The following is a 19,972-nucleotide window of genomic DNA, read 5'->3' as shown; positions in this document are numbered from 1 at the left end:
TGCAAAGCTATCCTTCGAGTTCGGAGGAGAATGACCGAAGGAAAGGTGTGAAGCCAAAAGCAAGAAGTAAGGGGATAGAACCGAACCATAGGAATCGAAGGGCATAACCAAGGTTGGTTATGCTAGCTGGGAATGGAGAATCAAGTGGGGGCTCGAGGGTGTTGCCGCTAGCAACCGTGATGCCATGGAGAGTCTAAAATATGGAATTATCCATGTTAGACTATATGGTAATTGGAAAGCTTGCAAAAAGGGAAGCCTTAGTAAGCTAAGGGACAGAGTTCTTTCAAAGTTCCTAAAGAGGATTCTAGGTAGCTTAGTACCTAGAAAGGCCAAGCGTAAATGGTTCAAGGAACGCGCGAAATTAGAGTGGCGCAGCAGAAGCGTGGTCTTGAAGCTTGCCATAAGGCAAGGCTATCAAGGTTAGGGAAGTAGTTCCCGAGTGTTCAAAGAGAGGTCTTTGAACGAAAGTCGATGATCAAGGGCTTTCACGCTTGTGCAGGAACCATGTTACAGTGGTCGGAGGACTTGCCAAAGCGAGATTGGCAAGTCAGGGGAACAAATACCCTAGTTGAAGGTGATAACTTCAAAAAGGGTGGGCCATGGGGCCAAGCATGGAGGAGTCCATGCATGATCACAGGCTTGTCAAGTGAGAGGATTTGGCAATGGGGAGGAACTAGGTTCCTAAGCTGTGATTTATAGCGCGCTTTGAGTATAAGTTGGTGCACCGGCGTGGGGAGTCACACCAGGCATCCTGGGTGATAGATGCATATACGGAGGTTGGGTTCGAGTCCCGACCCTCTAGTGCTTGGGTTCGAGTCCCAAATCACTAGGGCGTGGTGATGGTTTGGAATATGAGGACACTCATATTTCGGTGGTCATGGACTCTCAGTGTGGAGACTGGTTTGGGCACACCGCCAAGCGAGGGATGCCTCGGAGTCGTGACGCACGGTTAGATTGCTTAGAGTGAAAGCTCGGCATATCTAACTTGAACGCTTTGGTGCAAGTGGCACTAAGGACGTGGTGAGTGAGATGGGGACACCTAATCTCAGTTGCTATAGACCCTTGGCCGGAAGGGCTGGCTTGGGCGCACCGCCAAGTGTGGGGGATGCCCCCGGGGTCTGGAAGTTAACAAGTTAACAAGTAGTTAACAAGTTAAAGGTCTAGAAGACCTAGTACCTATTGGCAAACCTGTTAAGGTGCCGAGGTGAGATCACTAGGTGATCTTGTGGCTAAATAAGGACAAGGTCCTTGGTTGGGTTAAAGAATAAGGTTCCTAGTTCAAAGTGTTGATTTGAACTATTGATGATGGTGTGGCTTGGTCAAGGTGACCAAGTGGGAAAAGCACCTTAGGGAAATGAGCTATGTCATTGCGATGGCATGGTGTGTCCAAGGAAAGTAGTCTCTAAAGAGACCCATGGGAGGGTCATAAAGTTGGGCCGTGGATAGAGCCCACAGCAGAAGATGCTAAAAGAGACTTACTAGGGGTGAACACCCTAGTCTTGGCAAAGCAAAGCCTTTGCTATGGAATCAAAAAAATACCTCAAGGAGGGAGGTAGAGATTCGATGTTGCTTAGTGCAACAATCAACGGATAGGAGCAAAAGATGAGTGGCCAAGATAGGGCCGTGGAATCCCTTGGAAGGAATCCAAGTGACAAAGTTAGGCGAGGAACACTAATGTGTTGGATGCTAACAAATTGCGGGAAAGGAAGTGTGTTTCCAAGGATGGATTCCGAATTGCTCCGATTTGGCGAAAGTGGAAGCTCCAAGGGAGGGAGCGGTAAAGTAGCCAAATGATAGGGCCATGGACAGCCTTAGCACAAAGTATGATAAATGGAACTTAGTGCCTAAGGTGGCACAAAATAGAAGAGAGGATGATGATGCCCTCAAGTAATGAACTTCCTAGGATGGGGAAGTGGAGTTGCACAATCTGTGCAATGCAAGGTGTTAGAGACACCTAGGAAATTGACTTCCAAAAGTCAAAAGAGTAAAAGTTCCAAGGTGCAAACGTTCAATAGATGGAAATTGAGACTACTCGAGAAGGAGTAGTGGGATTGACTTAGAGAAAGGTCTCTAAGGGGTTTAACGAGAACTAAACCAATAAAAGGAGAGAACCACTACATGTGGTCCAATCAGTCTCTAAGTTGGGGAGACTACCCTCCTTAGAGGATAGGTAAGGCATAGTGAGCCTTTGGTGTCAAACCATTGAGGAATATGCAAAAGGCATGGTGAGCCTTCAATGTCAAACCATTGATGAATATGGAGAAGGCATGGTGAGCCTTCAATGTCAAACCATTGACAAATATTAGTTAGGTGCCAAGGATGGAAATGGTAACACATGCGGGTGTTACTTTATAAGATGGTTTATCGTTCGATGAGGACATTGAACTTCGTCTATGGGTGGTGGAGTTGTGAGACACAAAATCCCTAGGCCCCAAAGTGGAGCCGGAAGGGCGCCACGTGGTAGTGGCCGAAGCGAGAGCCAAACGAGCGTAACACGTTTGGACCAAAAGCTCCGACTTGAAAAGTCAAGAGCGGGAGTGGAACTCCCAACGAAGTGCTCGAGGAACGAGCACGAAGCGAGCAAAAAGCGAGGCTCCAAAAAGGGACCCCAAAAGGACCAACACATGACACGTGGAAGTGCCTGAGATGGACTCGAGTTGGAGTCCGAAGTGGAGCCCGAGAAGGACCCGAGTTAGAGTCCGAGGTAGAGTCCGAGATGGAGTCCGAAATGGACCGAGACAGAGTCCGAGATGGAGTCCGAGATGGACCCAAGATGGAGTCCGAGATGGACCCGAGATGGAGTCCGAGATGGACTGAGACGGAGTCCGAGATGGAGTCCGAAAGAAAAGAATCACAGGCCCACGCGAGTCTCTAACTTTTGTATCTGGTTGAGGAATATCCATGTCATCTGCAATGGTCGCCAGCGGGTGAGTGGAGGGAGAACAAATAGCATATGCCTACCATGACATGGGGCACGATCCTCACGCAATACGTTCCAAAGCCCGTGTAAAACTTGAGAGGCCCGTGCTTTTTGAACGTCTGGACGGCGCAATCCAAAGAGCCCGAGAAGGGGTACTTGCCATCAGGCCCCAGCTGCATCTTTTGTATTTGCGTCTTAACGTAGTCGAAGGGTAGGCTGCATGCAGAAGCAAAGAAACCCGACACTGCACTCGCGCCTGCGGAAGCAAAAGCAGGTGTTAGAGAAAAGGTGGTGGTGGTGGTGCTGGCTGGCTGGAGCACCAACCTATCACTGTGGGAATCTCGGAGAAGTGGAACGCCTTGAACACTTTGACGCTCTGGTCGTAAGATGCCAGCATTCCCATGTTGAGCGCCATGGCCCTCACAACCGTGGGTCCGGCTCCCTTCCACAGCGCCAGCACGCCCTCGTCTTTGCCAATCCGCGTCAGCGCGTGGAACGCGTTCTTGTAGTGGCGCCGCTGCGCTTTCGGCAGGGTGGAGACCGGGACTGAGACCGAGACAAGGGCCAAGGCCGAGACCGAGCCCGAGCCCGAGCCCGAGCCCGAGCCCGAGCCCGAGCCCGAGTCCGAGTCCGAGTCCGAGTCCGAGTCCGAGTCCGAGTCCGAGTCCGAGTCCGAGTCCGAGTCCGAGTCCGAGTCCGAGTCCGAGTCCGAGTCCGAGTCCGAGTCCGAGTCCGAGTCCGAGTCCGAGTCCGAGTTCGAGTCCGAGTTCGAGTCTGAGAGGGTGAAAGCCCAAAGTGTTCGTCTCCCAGACCCTGGGGGGTTTGGTGAGCTCCAAAAGTATAGTAGGGGGAGGACTGCAGTGGAGCCAGTTTGGCCAGGAAAGGCCAGTTTGGCCCAGGAAGGCCGGACCCAGTGTTGGGTGATGAGCTGCCCACTGGGAAGTCCAAGACTAGAGTGAACATAGACCGACAAGTGGGGTAGCTTGGTGAAGTGTTCAAGAGCCGGCTCTAGTTCCCCCGGGAGATCGACTGGCCGATGCTCCCAGTCCAAGTGTGGGTGGCACTACCTACTTGGATACCTGTCGTGGCCCAATGGAACCTCGCTCTAAGCCCATGGCTAGAGCACCTAAAGGCAGAAGGCGGGGAGAGTACCCAGGTGGCTCGCGTAAGGCCACGGTGTTCCGAAATGTTGTCCCAAAGGCCCAGACTGTGGTAAGGAAGAGGAGCAGTCCTCTGGGGTAGTGACCAAGGACACAGTCGTGTGGTGAGGAAGTCCCAAAGGACCGTGGGACTTAGTGGTCGGGCCTGTGGGTCTCGATCCAGTGGTAGTGTTGGCAAACACGGTCAGGGGCAGAAAGGGACTTAGTGGGGATTGACAGAGGGATATTGGGGAAGGCTATTCCCCTCGTCGGTGGGCATCCTAAGGATGCTAAGGAGTGGATCTGAGATGACCACTCACGGATGGTTTGCCTTTCAAGTCAGAGCTTTTGGCCCAAACGTGTTACACTTGTTTGGCTTTCGCTTTGGCCACTACCACGTGGCACCCTTCCGGCTCCACTTTGGGGGTCTAGGGATTTTGTGTCTCACAACTCCACCACCCATAGACAAAGTTCGATGTCCTCATCGAATGATAAATTATTTTATAAAGTAGCACCCGCATGTGTTACCATTTTCATCCTTGGCACCTAGTCAATATTTGTCAATAGTTTGACATTGAAGGCTCACCATACCTTCTCCATATTCGTTAATGGTTTGACACTAAAGGCTCACTATGCCTTGCCCATCCTCTAAGGAGCATAGTCTTTCCAACATAGAGATTTATTCGACCACCTGGGGTGGTTTGCTCCCTTTTATTGGTTCAATTCTCACTAAACCTGTTAGAGACATCTTCTCTAACTCAATTCCCACTACTCATTCTCGAGTGGTCTTAATTCCCATCGATATAACCTTTGCACTTTGGAACTTTGAATTTTGACTTCTTGGAGTCAATTTCCTAGGTGTCTCCAATACCTTGCCTTGCACCTTTTGTGCAACTCCACTTCCCATCCTAGGAAGTTCTCTACTCGAGGGCACCATCATCCTCTCTTCTATTTCGTTTTCTATCTCTTCTATCATTTAGTTATCTTACCGCTCCCTCTCTTGGAGCTTCCACTTTCGCCAAATCGAAGCAATTCGGAATCCATCCTTGGAAACACACTTCCTTTCCTGCAATTTATTAGCGTCCAACACATTAGTGTTCCTCGCCTAACTTTGTCACTTGGATTCCTTCCAAGGGATTCCACGGCCCTATCTTGGCCACTCATCTTTTGCTCCTATCCGTTGATTGTTGCACCAAGCAACATCGAATCTCTACCTCCCTCCTTGAGGTATTGTTTCGGTTCCATAGCAAAGACTCTTCTTTGCCAAGTCTGGAGGATGTTCACCCCTAGTACGTCTCTTTAGCATCTTCTGCTGTGGGCTCTATCCACGGCCCAACTTTGTGACCTTCCCTTGGGTCTCTTTAGAGACTACTTTCCTTGGACACATTATGCCATCACAATGACATAGCTCATTTCCCTAAGGTGCTTTTCCCACTTGGTCACCTTGACCAAGCCACACCATCATCAATAGTTCAAATCAACACTTTGAACTAGGAACCTTATTCCTTAGCCCAAACAAGGACCTTGTCCTTATTTAGCCACAAGATCACCTAATGATCTCACCTCGACACCTTAACAGGTTTGCCAATAAGTACTAGGTCTTCCAGACCTTTAACTTGTTAACTACGACCCTGGGGGCATCCCCCACACTTGACGGTGCGCCCAAGCCAGCCCTTCCGGCCAAGGGTCCATAGCAACTGAGACTGGGTGTCCCCATCTCATTCACCATGTCCTTGGTGCCACTTGCACCAAAGTGTTCAAGTTAGATATGCTGAGCCATACTAAGCAATCTAACCGTACATCACGACTCCGAGGCATCCCTCGCTTGGCGGTGTGCCCAAGCCAGTCCCCACACTGAGAGTCCATGACCACCAAAAAATGAGTGTCCTCATATTCCAAACCATCACCACGCCCTAGTGAGTTGGGACTCGAACCCAAGCACTAGAGGGTCGGGACTCGAACCCAACCTCCGTATATGCATCTACGGACGGCATCACCCAGGATGCCTGGCGTGACTCCCCACGCCGGTGCACCAACTTATACTCAAAGCGCGCCATAGATCACAGCTTAGGAACCTAGTTCCTCCACACTGCCAAGTCCTCTCACTTGACAAGTTTGTGATCATGCATGGACTCCTCCATGCTTGGCCCCATGGCCCACCCTTTTTGAAGTTATCACTTTCAACTAGGGTATTTGTTCCCCTGACTTGCCAATCTCGCTTTGGCAAGTCTTCCGACCACTGTAACATGCTTCCTGCACAAGCGTGAAAGCCTTTGGTCATCGACTTTCGTTCAAAGCCCTCTCTTTGAACACTCGGGAACTACTTCCCTAACCTTGATAGCCTTGCCTTATGGCAAGCTTCAAGACCACGCTTCTGCTGCGCCACTCTGATTTCGCGCGTTTCTTGAACAATTTACGCTTGGCCTTTCTAGGTACTACGCTACCTAGAATCATCTTTGGGAACCTTGAAGGAACTCTGTCCCTTAGCTTGCTAAGGCCTCCCTTTTTGCAAGCTTTCCAATTACCATATAGTCTAACATAGACAATTCCATATTTTAGACTCTCCATGGTATCATGGTTGTTAGCGGCAACACCCTCGAGCCCCCACTTGATTCTCCACTCCCAGCTAGCATAACCAACCTTGGTTATGCCCTTCGATTCTTATGGTTTGGTTCTATCCCCTTACTTCTTGCTTTTGGCTTCACACCTTTCCTTCGGTCATTCTCCTCCGAACCCGGAGGATAGCTTTGCACTTTCTATCATGCCTTAGCAAGTATTCTTAGGGATGAACCTACCCGATAGCTTAGGGAATGGTTCCTTAATCCAGGTATGCTCACCCTATAATCCCACACAACGAGATTACGTTGTTCCTTACGGGCCTTTACATACCCATCACTAGCCTTGCCAAAATTCCATTTTTGGCTTTGTCCAATTCGAGTAGAAAGTCTTCTCCTGTTTCCGCCACCTTTGGACATTTGGATAGCACCTTCTATCCATCATTTGCTAGGGACTTAGTCCCTTGGGCCTTATTTATTACCCTCGCAACATCAAACACCATTGTGAGACACAAAATCCCTAGGCCCCAAAGTGGAGCCGGAAGGGTGCCACGTGGTAGTGGCCGAAGCGAGAGCCAAACGAGCGTAACACATTTAGACCTAAAGCTCCGACTTGAAAAGTCAAGAGCGGGAGTGGAACTCCCAAAGAAGCGCTCGAGGAATGAGCACGAAGCGAGCCATAGGCAAGGCTCCAAAAAGGGACCCAAAAAGGACCAACACATGACACGTGGAAGTGTCCGAAATGGACCCGAGTTGGGGTCCGAAGTGGAGTCCGAGATGGACCCGAGTTGGAGGCCGAAGTTGAGTCCAAAGTGGAGTCCGAAGTGGAGTCCGAGAAGGACCCGAGATGGAGTCCGAGATGGAGTCCGAGATGGAGTTCGAGGTGGACCCGAGATGGACCCAAGATGGAGTTCGAGATGGAGTTCGAGATGGAGTCCGAGATGGACCCGAGATGGAGTCCGAGATGGACCCGAGATGGAGTCCGAGATGGACCCGAGATGGAGTCCGAGATGGAGTCTGAGATGGAGTCCGAGATGGAGTCTGAGATGGAGTCCGAGATGGAGTCCGAGATGGACCCGAGATGGAGTCCGAGATGGAGTCCGAGATGGACCCGAGATAGAGTCCGAGATGGAACCGGGACTGAGACCGAGACCGAGATCGGGACCGAGACCGAGACCAAGGCCGAGGCCGAGACCAAGGCCGAGCCCGAGACCGAGCCCGAGCTCGAGCCCTAGTCCGAGTCTGAGTCCGAGTCCGAGTTCGAGTCTGAGAGGGTGAAAGCCCAAAGCATTCGTCTCCCAGACCCTGGGGGGTTTGGTGAGCTTCAAAAGTATAGTAGGGGGAGGACTGCAGTGGAGCCAGTTTGGCCGGGAAAGGCCAATTTGGCCCAGGAAGGCCGGACCCAGTGTTGGGTGATGAGCTGCCCACTGGGAAGTCCAAGACTAGAGTGAATACGGACCGACAAGCGGGGTAGCTTGGTGAAGTGTTCAAGAGTCGGCTCTAGTACCCCCCGGGAGATCGACTGGCTGATGCTCCCAGTCCAAGTGTGGGTGGCACTACCTACTTGGATACCTGGTGTGGCTCAACGGAACCTCGCTCTAAGCCCATGGCTAGAGCACCCAAAGGCGGAAGGCGGGGAGAGTACCCATGAGGCCCGCGTAGGGCCACGTGTGAGACACAAAATCCCTAGGCCCCAAAGTGGAGCCGGAAAGGGTGCCACGTGGTAGTGGCTGAAGCGAGAGCCAAACGAGCGTAACACGTTTGGACCAAAAGCTCCAACTTGAAAAGTCAAGAGCGGGAATGGAACTCCCAACGAAGTGCTCGAGGAACGAGCACGAAGCGAGCAAAAAGCGAGGCTCCAAAAAGGGACCCAAAAGGACCAACACATGACACGTGGAAGTGGAGTCCGAGATGGACTCGAGTTGGAGTCCGAAGTGGAGTCCGAGATGGACTCGAGTTGGAGTCCGAAGTGGAGTCCGAGATGGACCCGAGATGGAGTCCGAGATGGAGTCCGAGATGGACCCGAGATGGAGTCCGAGATGGAGTCCGAGATGGAGTCCGAGGTGGACCCGAGATGGACCCGAAATGGAGTCCGAGATGGAGTCCGAGATGGAGTCCGAGATGGACCCGAGATGGAGTCCGAGATGGAGTCCGAGATGGACCCGAAATGGAGTCCGAGATGGACCCGAGATGGAGTCCAAGATGGACCCGAAATGGAGTCCGAGGTGGACCCGAGATGGACCCGAAATGGAGTCCGAGATGGAGTCCGAGATGGACCCGAGATGGAGTCCGAGATGGAGTCCGAGATGGACCCAAAATGGAGTCCGAGATGGACCCGAGATGGAGTCCGAGATGGACCCGAAATGGAGTCCGAGATGGACCCGAGATGGAGTCCGAGATGGAGTCCGAGATGGAGTCCGAGATGGAGTACGAAGTCGAGACCGAGACCGGGACCGAGACCGAGACCGAGACCGAGACCGAGATCGGGACCGAGACCGAGACCGAGGCCGAGGCCGAGACCGAGCCCGAGCCCGAGTCCGAGTCCGAGTCCGAGTCCGAGTCCGAGTCCGAGTCCGAGTCCGGAGCCTGAGAGGGTGAAAGCCCAAAGCGTTCGTCTCCCAGACCCTGGGGGGTTTGGTGAGCTCCAAAAGTATAGTAGGGGGAGGACTGCAGTGGAGCCAGTTTGGCCAGGAAAGGCCAGTTTGGCCCAGGAAGGCCGGACCCAGTGTTGGGTGATGAGCTGCCCACTGGGAAGTCCAAGACTAGAGTGAACACAGACCGACAAGCGGGGTAGCTTGGTGAAGTGTTCAAGAGCCGGCTCTAGTTCCCCCGGGAGATCGACTGGCCGATGCTCCCAGTCCAAGTGTGGGTGGCACTACCTACTTGGATACCTGTCGTGGCTCAACGGAACCCGCTCTAAGCCCATGGCTAGAGCACCCAAGGACAGAAGGCGAGGAGAGTACCCAGGTGGCTCGCGTAAGGCCACGGTGTTCCGAAATGTTGTCCCAAAGGCCCAGACTGTGGAAAGGAAGAGGAGCAGTCCTCTGGGGTAGTGACCAAGGACACAGTCGTGTGGTGAGGAAGTCCCAGAGGACCGTGGGACTTAGTGGTCGGGCCTGTGGGTCTCGATCCAGTGGCAGTGTTGGCAAACACGGCCAGGGGCAGAAAGGGACTTAGTGGGGACTGATAGAGGGATATTGGGGAAGGCTATTCCCCTTGTCGGTGGGCATCCTAAGGATGCTAAGGAGTGGATCTGAGATGACCACTCACGGATGGTTTGCCTAGTCTTGGAGAGCCAAGATGGTGATGCAAGTGGTATTGGACTACCAGTGTGGCAAAGGTGATTGGGCATGGCCTTAGCGTAACGGGCTGCTATGTCGGTGGTACCTTTGAGTGTCGGTCATGGGATCGGACACGTGGAGCACTTGGACCAAGTGCAAATGTTGAGTGGCATGGATGCCATTCTCGGGGCTAGCAAGTCCCAAGTCCTGGATTGGATTTATGGAGGTTGTGAATGAGACTCCTCCAAGTGGTCAGAGGTGTGGTTAAGTGACTAAAGTAGAATGGAAAATTTAGTCGCTTACACCACGGTGTTCCAAAATGGTGTCCCAAAGTCCCAGACTGTGGAAAGGAAGTGGGGTAGCCCTCTGGTGTGGTGACCAAGGACACAGTCACACAGTGAGGAAGTCCTATAGTAGTGGGACTTAGTGGTCAGGCTGGTGGGCCTTGATCCAGTGGCAGTGTTGGCGAACACAGCCAAGGACAGAAAGGGACTTGGTGGGGATCGGAACAGAGATATTGGGGAAGGCTATTCCCCATGTCTGTAGGCATCCTAAGGATGTTAAGGAGTGGATCTGGGATGATCACTCATGGACGGATGACCCAGTCTTTGAGAGACGGGATTGGAATGCAAGTGGTGTTGGACCACTAGTGTGACCAAGGTAAATGGGCATGGCCTTAGCGTAACGGGCTGATACGTCGGTGGTACCTTGGGGTGTCAATCATGGGAGCGGACACGTGGAGCACTTGGACCAAGTGCTAAGGTTGAGTGGCATGGATGCCATTCTCGGGGTTAGCAAGCCCCAAGTCCTGAGTTGGACTTATGGAGGTTGTGAATGAGACTCCTCCAAGTGGTCAGAGGTGCAGTTAAGTGACTAAAGTAAAATGGAAAAATTAGTCGCTTACAACCACCTCCTAGTGTTCTAGAGTGTTCGGGTGTCCCAATGATGGCTTCCTTGACAATGAGTATTTCCTTTTATGACATTAACTTACTATATCGCAACATAAGCAACTTATCCCCCGTAAGGGTACGTCCAACTTCCCTATGCCATTAAGAAGGCTTGGGTAGCTACCTGCTACCCATTTAACCAATTATTTTGCACCTCTTGCTTAGTTGCCTCATAGTTGTCAAGTCCTACAACTCATTGCTGGTGCTTCCACACCTCCATCATTATCTGGGTCACCACACTCCAACTGCATGCTCTGCCGCTTAGGCTATGCCATTCCCATTTCCATTGGGATTCCTTTGGCAAGGGGTTCTCATGAACCCACCAACATAGCCTCAAGGTATCACACCTTGGCACATTTGGTGTCTCCACACCATCGGCTTCACGAGCCTACCTCTATGACACTTCTTCTTTGTGTCTCTCTGCCAAGACCAATACTGCTCTTTCTCATGCCAACCATTTGTTAGCACTGCACCATAGAGGTCACACACAACTTTGTGTCAAAGTTGTTTTCTTTTTGGGAACACCTTTCCCACGACTTTAGCATGGCACATTTTGCCTTCGATAAGATACCCTCTATTCTCATCCTTGGATCCTATGATCCCCCCCCCATCCTTCTGTGAGACACAAAATCCCTAGGCCCCAAAGTGGAGCCGGAAGGGTGCCACGTGGTAGTGGCCGAAGCGAAAGCCAAACGAGTGTAACATGTTTGGGCCAAAAGCTCCACCTTGAAAGGTCGAGAGCGGGAGTGGAACTCCTAACGAAGTGCTCGAGGAATGAGCACGAAACGAGCAATAAGCGAGGCTCCAAAAAGGGACCCGAAATGGAGTCCGAGATGGAGTCCGAGATGGAGTCCGAGATCGAGTCCGAGATGGACCCGAGATGGAGTCCGAGATGGACCAAGACGGAGTCCGATATGGAGTCCGAGATGGAGTCCGAGATCGAGTCCGAGATCGAGTCCGAGATGGACCCGAGATGGAGTCCGAGATGGACCCGAGATGGAGTCCGAGATGGAGTCCGAGATGGACCCGAGACCGAGACCGAGACCGAGGCCGAAACCGAGACCGAGACCGAGTCCGAGTCCGAAACCGGGACCGAGACCAAGACCGAGTCCGAGTTCGAGCCCGTGTCCGAGTCCGAATACTAATACAGGCAGTTGGGTGAAAGCCCAAAGCGATCGTCTCCCAGGGGGGGGGGGGCTGCGGGGGGTTCCAAAAGTATAGTAGGGAGAGTGTGGGGGTTGGAGCCCAGTGGAGCCAGTTTGGCCAGGAAGGGCCAGTTTGGCCCAGGAAGGACCAGTTTGGCCTAGGAAGGCCATACCCAGTGTTGGGTGATGAATTGACCACTGGGAAGTCCAAGACTAGAGTGAATACGGACCGACAAGCTGGGTAGCTTGGTGAAGTGTTCAAGAGCCGGCTCTAGTTCCCCCGGGAGATCGACTGGCTGATGCTCCCAGTCCAAGTGTGGGTGGCACTACCTACTTGGATACCAAGCGTGGCTCAACGGAACCTCGCTCTAAGCCCATGGCTAGAGTACCCAAGGGCGGAAGGCGGGGAGAGTACCTAGGTGGCTCGCGTAAGGCCACAGTGTTCCGAAATGTTGTCCCAAAGGCCCAGACTGTGGAAAGGAAGAGGAGCAGTCCTCTGGGGTAGTGACCAAGGACACAGTCGTGTGGTGAGGAAGTCCCAGAGGACCGTGGGACTTAGTGGTCGGGCCTGTGGGTCTCGATCCAGTGGTAGTGTTGGCAAACACGGTTAGGGGCAGAAAGGGACTTAGTGGGGATTGACAGAGGGATATTGGGGAAGGGTATTCCCCTCGTCGGTGGGCATCCTAAGGATGCTAAGGAGTGGATCTGAGATGACCACTCACGGATGGTTTGCCTAGTCTTGGAGAGCCAAGACTGTGATGCAAGTGGTATTGGACTACCAGTGTGGCGAAGGTGATTGGGCATGGCCTTAGCATAACGGGCTGCCATGTCAGTGGTACCTTTGAGTGTCGGTCATGGGATCGGACACGTGGAGCACTTGGACCAAGTGCAAATGTTGAGTGGCATGGATGCCATTCTTGGGGCTAGCAAGTCCCAAGTCCTGGATTGGACTTATGGAGGTTGTGAATGAGACTCCTCCAAGTGGTCGGAGGTGTGGTTAAGTGACTAAAGTAGAATGGAAAATTTAGTCGCTTACAATTTGGTATCGGAGCTGTTCCTTAGTCCGACTTTTATTGGTGCTCAAGTATATCACCATTGATATTGGCATTGGAAGGTACTAGGAGTGGGCTTATCCTTGAGGAGTAGCATGCTGAGAGGACATGGCTCTCCACTCAAGTTCATGCGTGACTTGGGCGCGATGTGGTGGATAGAAAAGGGGCCAGTAAAGGAACGACTTTGGGATCTTGGGAACAGTATATGGTTTTCCTCAAAGAGTTGAGGATGTGATCCAGATGAGCGTTTGACTCAGTAAATGGCCAACGTAGTTGTGGTAAACAACTAAAGTTGGGATCACAGGAAAGATAAAGACTCCAAAACAATAAGAGAGTCACAAGATTATCCTCATATAGTTGAGGTTGGTGCTCATGAATGTGAGACTAGAAGTAATGACCGTGGGAGGTCAAATACAGAAGAGGACTCAAGTCCTTGAAATGGTAGCCGGGGCTACCTCTTATAAATGAGGGAACAACCCAAGGAGTTGGGGGTGTACTTAGAGGATGAGTTGGTATTCTCATCACATGGACAAGTGGTCCTAAGGGGCAAAAAGTTGCCCCAAGAGAACAAATCAAGTGTCGGAGGAACACTTGCAAAGATGGTCCTTGTGAGCAGGACCTGAATACAAGAAGTTGTATTCCAGCAAGTTGGCACCTCGAAGACCAAGACCTCGCAGGTCGTTGGATTAGCAAAGTCTAAAATGCTGGATGACTCAAGTGGAGTCAAGAAACAGTCCTAAGGGATTGGTTGAAGCATTTGGACTGAGGTGTATGGTGCCCCATGAGATATGGGGAGAATCATAAGATCCAAGTATGAGAACAGTAGGTATCTCATTGATGGCAGAATGTGCCATGCTAAAGTTGTGGGAAAGATGCTCCCAAAAGAAAGCAACTTTGGCCCAGAGTTGGGTGCAAACATTATGGTGCAATGCTAATGGATAATTGGCATAAGAAACAACTATATTGGCCTTGGCGAGACCTAGACACTAATAAGTAGTGTCCTAGAGGTAGGCTCGTGGAGCCGATGGTGTGGAGACACCAAATGTGCCAAAGTGTGATACCTTGAGGCTATGTTGGTGGGTTCATGAGAACCCCTTGCCAAAGGAATCCCAATGGAAATGGGAATGGCGTAGCCTAAGCTGCAAAGCATGCAGTAAGAGTGTGGTGACCCAGATAATGATGGAGGTGTGGAAGCACCAAGCAATGAGTTGTAAGACTTGACAACTATGAGGCAACTAAGCAAGAGGTGCAAAATAACTGGTTAAACGGGTAGAAGGTAGCTACCCAAGACTTCTTAATAGCATAGGGAAGTTGGATATACCCTTACGGGGGATAAATTGCTTATGTTGCGATATAGTAAGTTAATGTCATAAAAGGAAATACTCATTGTCAAGAAAGCCATCACTAGGACACCCGAACACTCTAGAACACCAGAAGGTGGTGTTTGATGTCGCGAGGGCAATGGATAAGGCCCAAGGGACTAAGTCCCTAGCGAATGATGGATAGAAGGTGCTATCCAAATGTCCAAGGTTGTGGAGACAGGAGAGGACTGTCTACCCAAGTTGGACAAAGCCAAAAATGGAATTTTGGCAAGGCTAGTGATGGGCATGTAAAGGCCCATAAGCAACAATGTAATCCCAGTGTGTGGGATTATAAGGTGAGCATACCCGGATTGAGGAACCACTCCATGGGCTATTGGGTAGGTTCATCCCTAAGGATACTTGCTAAGGCATGATAGAAAGTGCAAAGCTATCCTCCTGGTCTGGAGGAGAATGACCGAAGGAAAGGGGTGAAGCCAAAAGCAAGAAGTAAGGGGATAGAATTGAACTACAGGAATCGAAGGGCATAACCAAGGTTGGTTATGCCAGCTGGGAGTGGAGAATCAAGTGGGGGCTCGAGGGTGTTGCCGCTAGCAACCGTGATGCCATGGAGAGTCTAAAATATGGAATTGTCCATGTTAGACTATGTGGCAATTGGAAAGCTTGCAAAAAGGGAGGCCTTAGCAAGCTAAGGGACAAAGTTCCTTCAAGGTTCCCAAAGACGATTCTAGGTAACTTAGTACCTAGAAAGGCCAAGTGTAAATGGTTCATAGAACGCGCGAAATCAGAATGGCGCAGCAGAAGCGTGGTCTTGAAGCTTGCCATGAGGCAAGGCTGTCAAGGTTAGGGAAGTAGTTCCCGAGTGTTCAAAGAGAGGGCTTTGAACGAAAGTCAATGACCAAGGACTTTCACGCTTATGCAGGAACCATGTTACAGTGGTCGGAGGACTTGCCAAGTGAGGTTGGCAAGTCGGGGGGAACAAATACCCTAGTTGAAGGTGATGACTTCAAAAAGGGTGGGCCATGGGGCCAAATATAAAGGAGTCCATGCATGATCACAGGCTTGTCAAGTGAGAGGACTTGGCAGTGGGGAGTCACGCCAGGCATCCTGGGTGATGCCGTCCGTAGATGCATATACGGAGGTTGGGTTCGAGTCCCGACCCTCTAGTGCTTGGGTTCGAGTCCCAAATCACTAGGGCGTGGTGATGGTTTGGAATATGGGGACACTCATATTTCGGTCGTCATGGACTCTCAGTGGGGAGACTGGTTTGGGCACACCGCCAAGCGAGGGATGCCTCGGAGTCGTGATGCACGGTTAGATTGCTTAGTGTGGCTCAGCATATCTAACTTGAACACTTTGGTGCAAGTGGCACCAAGGACGTGGTGAATGAGATGGGGACACCCAGTCTCAGTTGCTATGGACCCTTGGCCGGAAGGGCTGGCTTGGGCGCACCGCCAAGTGTGGGGGATGCCCCCGGGGTCGTAGTTAACAAGTTAAAGGTCTGGAAGACCTAGTACCTATTGGCAAACCTATTAAGGTGCCAAGGTGAGATCACTAGGTGATCTTGTGGCTAAATAAGGACAAGGTCCTTGTTTGGGCTAAGGAATAAGGTTCCTAGTTCAAAGTGTTGATTTGAACTATTGATGATGGTGTGGCTTGGTCAAGGTGACCAAGTGGGTAAAGCACCTTAGGGAAATGAGCTATGTCATTGCGATGGCATAGTGTGTCCAAGGAAAGTAGTCTCTAAAGAGACCCATGGGAGGGTCACAAAGTTGGGCCGTGGATAAAGCCCACAGCGGAAGATGCTAAAGAGACTTACTAGGGGTGAACACCCTAGTATTGGCAAAGCAGAGCCTTTGCTATGGAATCAAAAGAATACCTCAAGGAGGGAGGTAAAGATTCGGTGTTGCTTAGTGCAACAATCAACAGATAGGAGCAAAAGATGAGTGGCCAAGATAGGGCCGTGGAATCCCTTGGAAGGAATCTAAGTGGCAAAGTTAGGCGAGGAACACTAATGTGTTGGACGCTAACAAATTGCGGGAAAGGAAGTGTGTTTCCAAGGATGGATTCCGAATTGCTCCGATTTGGCGAAAGTGGAAGCTCCAAGGGAGGGAGCGGTAAGGTAGCCAAATGATAGGGCCATGGACAGCCCTACCACAAGGTATGATAAATGGAACTTAGTGCCTAAGGTGGCACGAAATAGAAGAGAGGATGATGGGGCCCTCAAGTAAAGAACTTCCTAAGATGGGGAAGTGGAGTTGCACAAAAAATGCAATGCAAGGTGTTGGAGACACCTAGGAAATTGACTTCCAGAAGGCAAAGAGTAAAAGTTCCAAGGTGCAAACGTTCAATAGATGGAAATTGAGACTACTCGAGAAGGAGTAGTAGGATTGACTTAGAGAAGGGTCTCTAAGAGGTTTAATGAGAACTAAACCAATAAAAGGAGGGAACCACTACATGTGGTCTAATCAGTCTCTAAGTTGGAGAGACTACCCTCCTTAGAGGATGGGCAAGGCATGGTGAGCCTTTGGTGTCAAACCATTGACAAATATGCAGAAGGCATGGTGAGCCTTCAATGTCAGACCATTGACAAATATTGGCTAGGTGCCAAGGATGGAAATGGTAACACATGAGGGTGTTACTTTATAAAATGGTTTACCGTTCGATGAGGACATCAAACTTCGTCTATGGGTGGTGGAGTTGTGAGACACAAAATCCCTAGGCCCCAAAGTGGAGCCGGAAGGGTGCCACGTGGTAGTGGCCGAAGCGAAAGCCAAACGAGTGTAACACGTTTGGGCCAAAAGCTCCGCCTTGAAAGGTCGAGAGCGGGAGTGGAACTCCTAACGAAGCGCTCAAGGAATGAGCACGAAACGAGCAATAAGAGAGGCTCCAAAAAGGAACCCGAAATGGAGTCCGAGATGGAGTCCGAGATGGACCCGAGATGGAGTCCGAGATGGACCGAGACGGAGTCCGATATGGAATCCGAGATGGAGTCCGAGATGGAGTCCGAGATAAAGTCCGAGATGGACCCGAGATGGAGTCTGAGATGGACCCGAGATCGAGTCCGAGATCGAGTCCGAGATGGACCCGAGATGGAGTCCGAGATGGACCAAGACGGAGTCCGATATGGAGTCCAAGATGGAGTCCGAGATGGAGTCCGAGATCGAGTCCGAGATGGACCCGAGATGGAGTCCGAGATGGACCCGAGATGGAGTCCGAGATGGACCCGAGATGGAGTCCGAGATGGATCCGAGATGGAGTCCGAGATGGAGTCCGAGATGGACCCGAGACCGAGACCGAGACCGAGGCCGAAGCCGAGACCGAGACCGAGTCCGAGTTCGAAACCGGGACCGAGACCAAGTCCGAGTCCGAGTTCGAGCCCGAGTCCGAGTCCGAATACTAATACAGGCAGTTGGGTGAAAGCCCAAAGCGATCGTCCCCCAGGGGGGGGGGGGGGGGGCTGCGGGGGGTTCCAAAAGTATAGTAGGGAGAGTGTGGGGGTTGGAGCCCAATGGAGCCAGTTTGGCCAGGAAGGGCCAGTTTGGCCCAGGAAGGCCATACCTAGTGTTGGGTGATGAACTGACCACTGGGAAGTCCAAGACTAGAGTGAATACGGACCGACAAGCTGGGTAGCTTGGTGAAGTGTTCAAGAGCCGGCTCTAGTTCCCCCGGGAGATCGACTGGCCGATGCTCCCAGTCCAAGTATGGGTGGCACTACCTACTTGGATACCAGGCGTGGCTCAACGGAACCTCGCTCTAAGTCCATGGCTAGAGCACCCAAGGGCAGAAGGCGAGGAGAGTACCCATGTGGCTCGCATAAAGCCACGGTGTTCCGAAATGTTGTCCCAAAGGCCCAGACTGTGGAAAGGAAGAGGAGCAGTCCTCTGGGGTAGTGACCAAGGACACAGTCGTGTGGTGAGGAAGTCCCAGAGGACCGTGGGACTTAGTGGTCGGGCTTGTGGGTCTCGATCCAGGGGCAGTGTTGGCAAACACGGCCAGGGGCAGAAAGGGACTTAGTGGGGACTGACAGAGGGATATTGGGGAAGGCTATTCCCCTTGTCGGTGGGCATCCTAAGGATGCTAAGGAGTGGATCTGAGATGACCACTCACGGATGGTTTGCCTAGTCTCGGAGAGCCAAGACTGTGATGCAAGTGGTATTGGACTACCAGTGTGGCAAAGGTGATTGAGCATGGCCTTAGCGTAACGGGCTGCTATGTCGGTGGTACCTTTGAGTGTCGGTCATGGGATCGGACACGTGGAGCACTTGGACCAAGTGCAAATGTTGAGTGGCATGGATGCCATTCTTGGGGCTAGCAAGTCCCAAGTCCTGGATTGGACTTATGGAGGTTGTGAATGAGACTCCTCCAAGTGGTCGGAGGTGTGGTTAAGTGACTAAAGTAGAATGGAAAATTTAGTCGCTTACACCTTCGTGGGGTACAACACACCTCAGTCCAAATGCTACAATCAGTCCTTTTAGGACCATTCCTTGACTCTACTTGAGTCATCCAGCAGTTTTGGACTTGGTTAATCCACAGACCCGTAAGGTCCCACTTGTGAGGCACTAGCTCACTGGAATACACTTCCTACATTCCTGTTCTACTCAGAAGGACTATTTTCACAAGTGTTACTCTGACACTTGGTTTTGTTCTCTGGGGCAACTTCTGCCCCTTAGGACTACTTGTCCATGTGATGAGAATACCAACTCATCTCTAAGTACACCCCCCAACTCCTTGTGTTGTTCCAGCATTTATTAAAAGTAGCCTTAGCTACCATTTCAAGGACTTGAGTCCTCTTCCGTATTTGACCTCCCACAGTCATTACTTCTGGTCTCACATTCATGAGCACTAACCTCAACTATATGAGGATAATCTTGTGACTCCCTTATTGCTTTGGAGTCTTTATCTTTCTTGTGATCCCAACTTTAGTTGTTTACCACAACTACATTGGCCATTTACTGAGTCAAACGCTCATCTGGATCACATCCTCAACTCTTTGAGGAAAACCATATACTGTTCCCAAGACCCCAAAGTCGTTCCCTTACCGGCCCCTTTTCTATCCACCACATTGCACCCAAGTCACGCATGAACTTGAGTGGAGAGCCATGTCCTCTCGACATGCTACTCCTCAAGGATAAGCCCACTCCTAGGACCTTCCAATGCCAATATCAATGGTGATATATTTGAGCACCAATAAAAGTCAGACTAAGGAATAGCTCCGATACCAAATTGTAAGCGACTAAATTTTCCATTTTACTTTAGTCACTTAATCGCACCTCCGACCACTTAGAGGAGTCTCACTCACAACCTCCGTAAGTCCTATTTTGGACTTGGGCTTACTAGCCCCAAGAATGGCATCCCCACCACTCAACTTCGTGCACTTGGTCCAAGTGCTCCACGTGTCTGATCCCATGACTGACACCCCAAGGTACCACCAACATATCAGCCTGTTACGCTAAGGCCATGCCCATTCACCTTGGTCACAACAATGGTTTGACACCACCTGCATCCCAGTCCCGTCACTCAAAGACTGGGCCATCCATCCATGAGTGATCATCCCAAATCCACTCCTTAACATCCTTAAAATGCCACCGACATGGGGATTAGCCTTCCCCAA

General features: G+C 51.3%; 1 protein-coding gene across 1 annotated transcript; it reads right to left on the bottom strand.

The window, feature by feature from the left end:
- Positions 1-2,844: 2,844 nt before the first annotated feature.
- Positions 2,845-3,518, bottom strand: LOC112341522 (mitochondrial dicarboxylate/tricarboxylate transporter DTC-like; the record flags this gene model as incomplete). The annotated part of the gene is made up of 3 exons (XM_024661765.1): positions 2,845-2,908; positions 2,962-3,176; positions 3,245-3,518. Coding segments are annotated over 3 exons (546 nt in total), but the record flags the coding sequence as incomplete, so codon positions are not given.
- Between the last annotated feature and the right edge of the window lie 16,454 nt (positions 3,519-19,972).

This window comes from Selaginella moellendorffii, unplaced genomic scaffold (assembly GCF_000143415.4).
Source record: "Selaginella moellendorffii unplaced genomic scaffold, v1.0 SELMOscaffold_2, whole genome shotgun sequence".
Classification (NCBI taxonomy): domain Eukaryota; kingdom Viridiplantae; phylum Streptophyta; class Lycopodiopsida; order Selaginellales; family Selaginellaceae; genus Selaginella; species Selaginella moellendorffii.
This window is presented reverse-complemented; position numbering and strand designations above follow the sequence as displayed.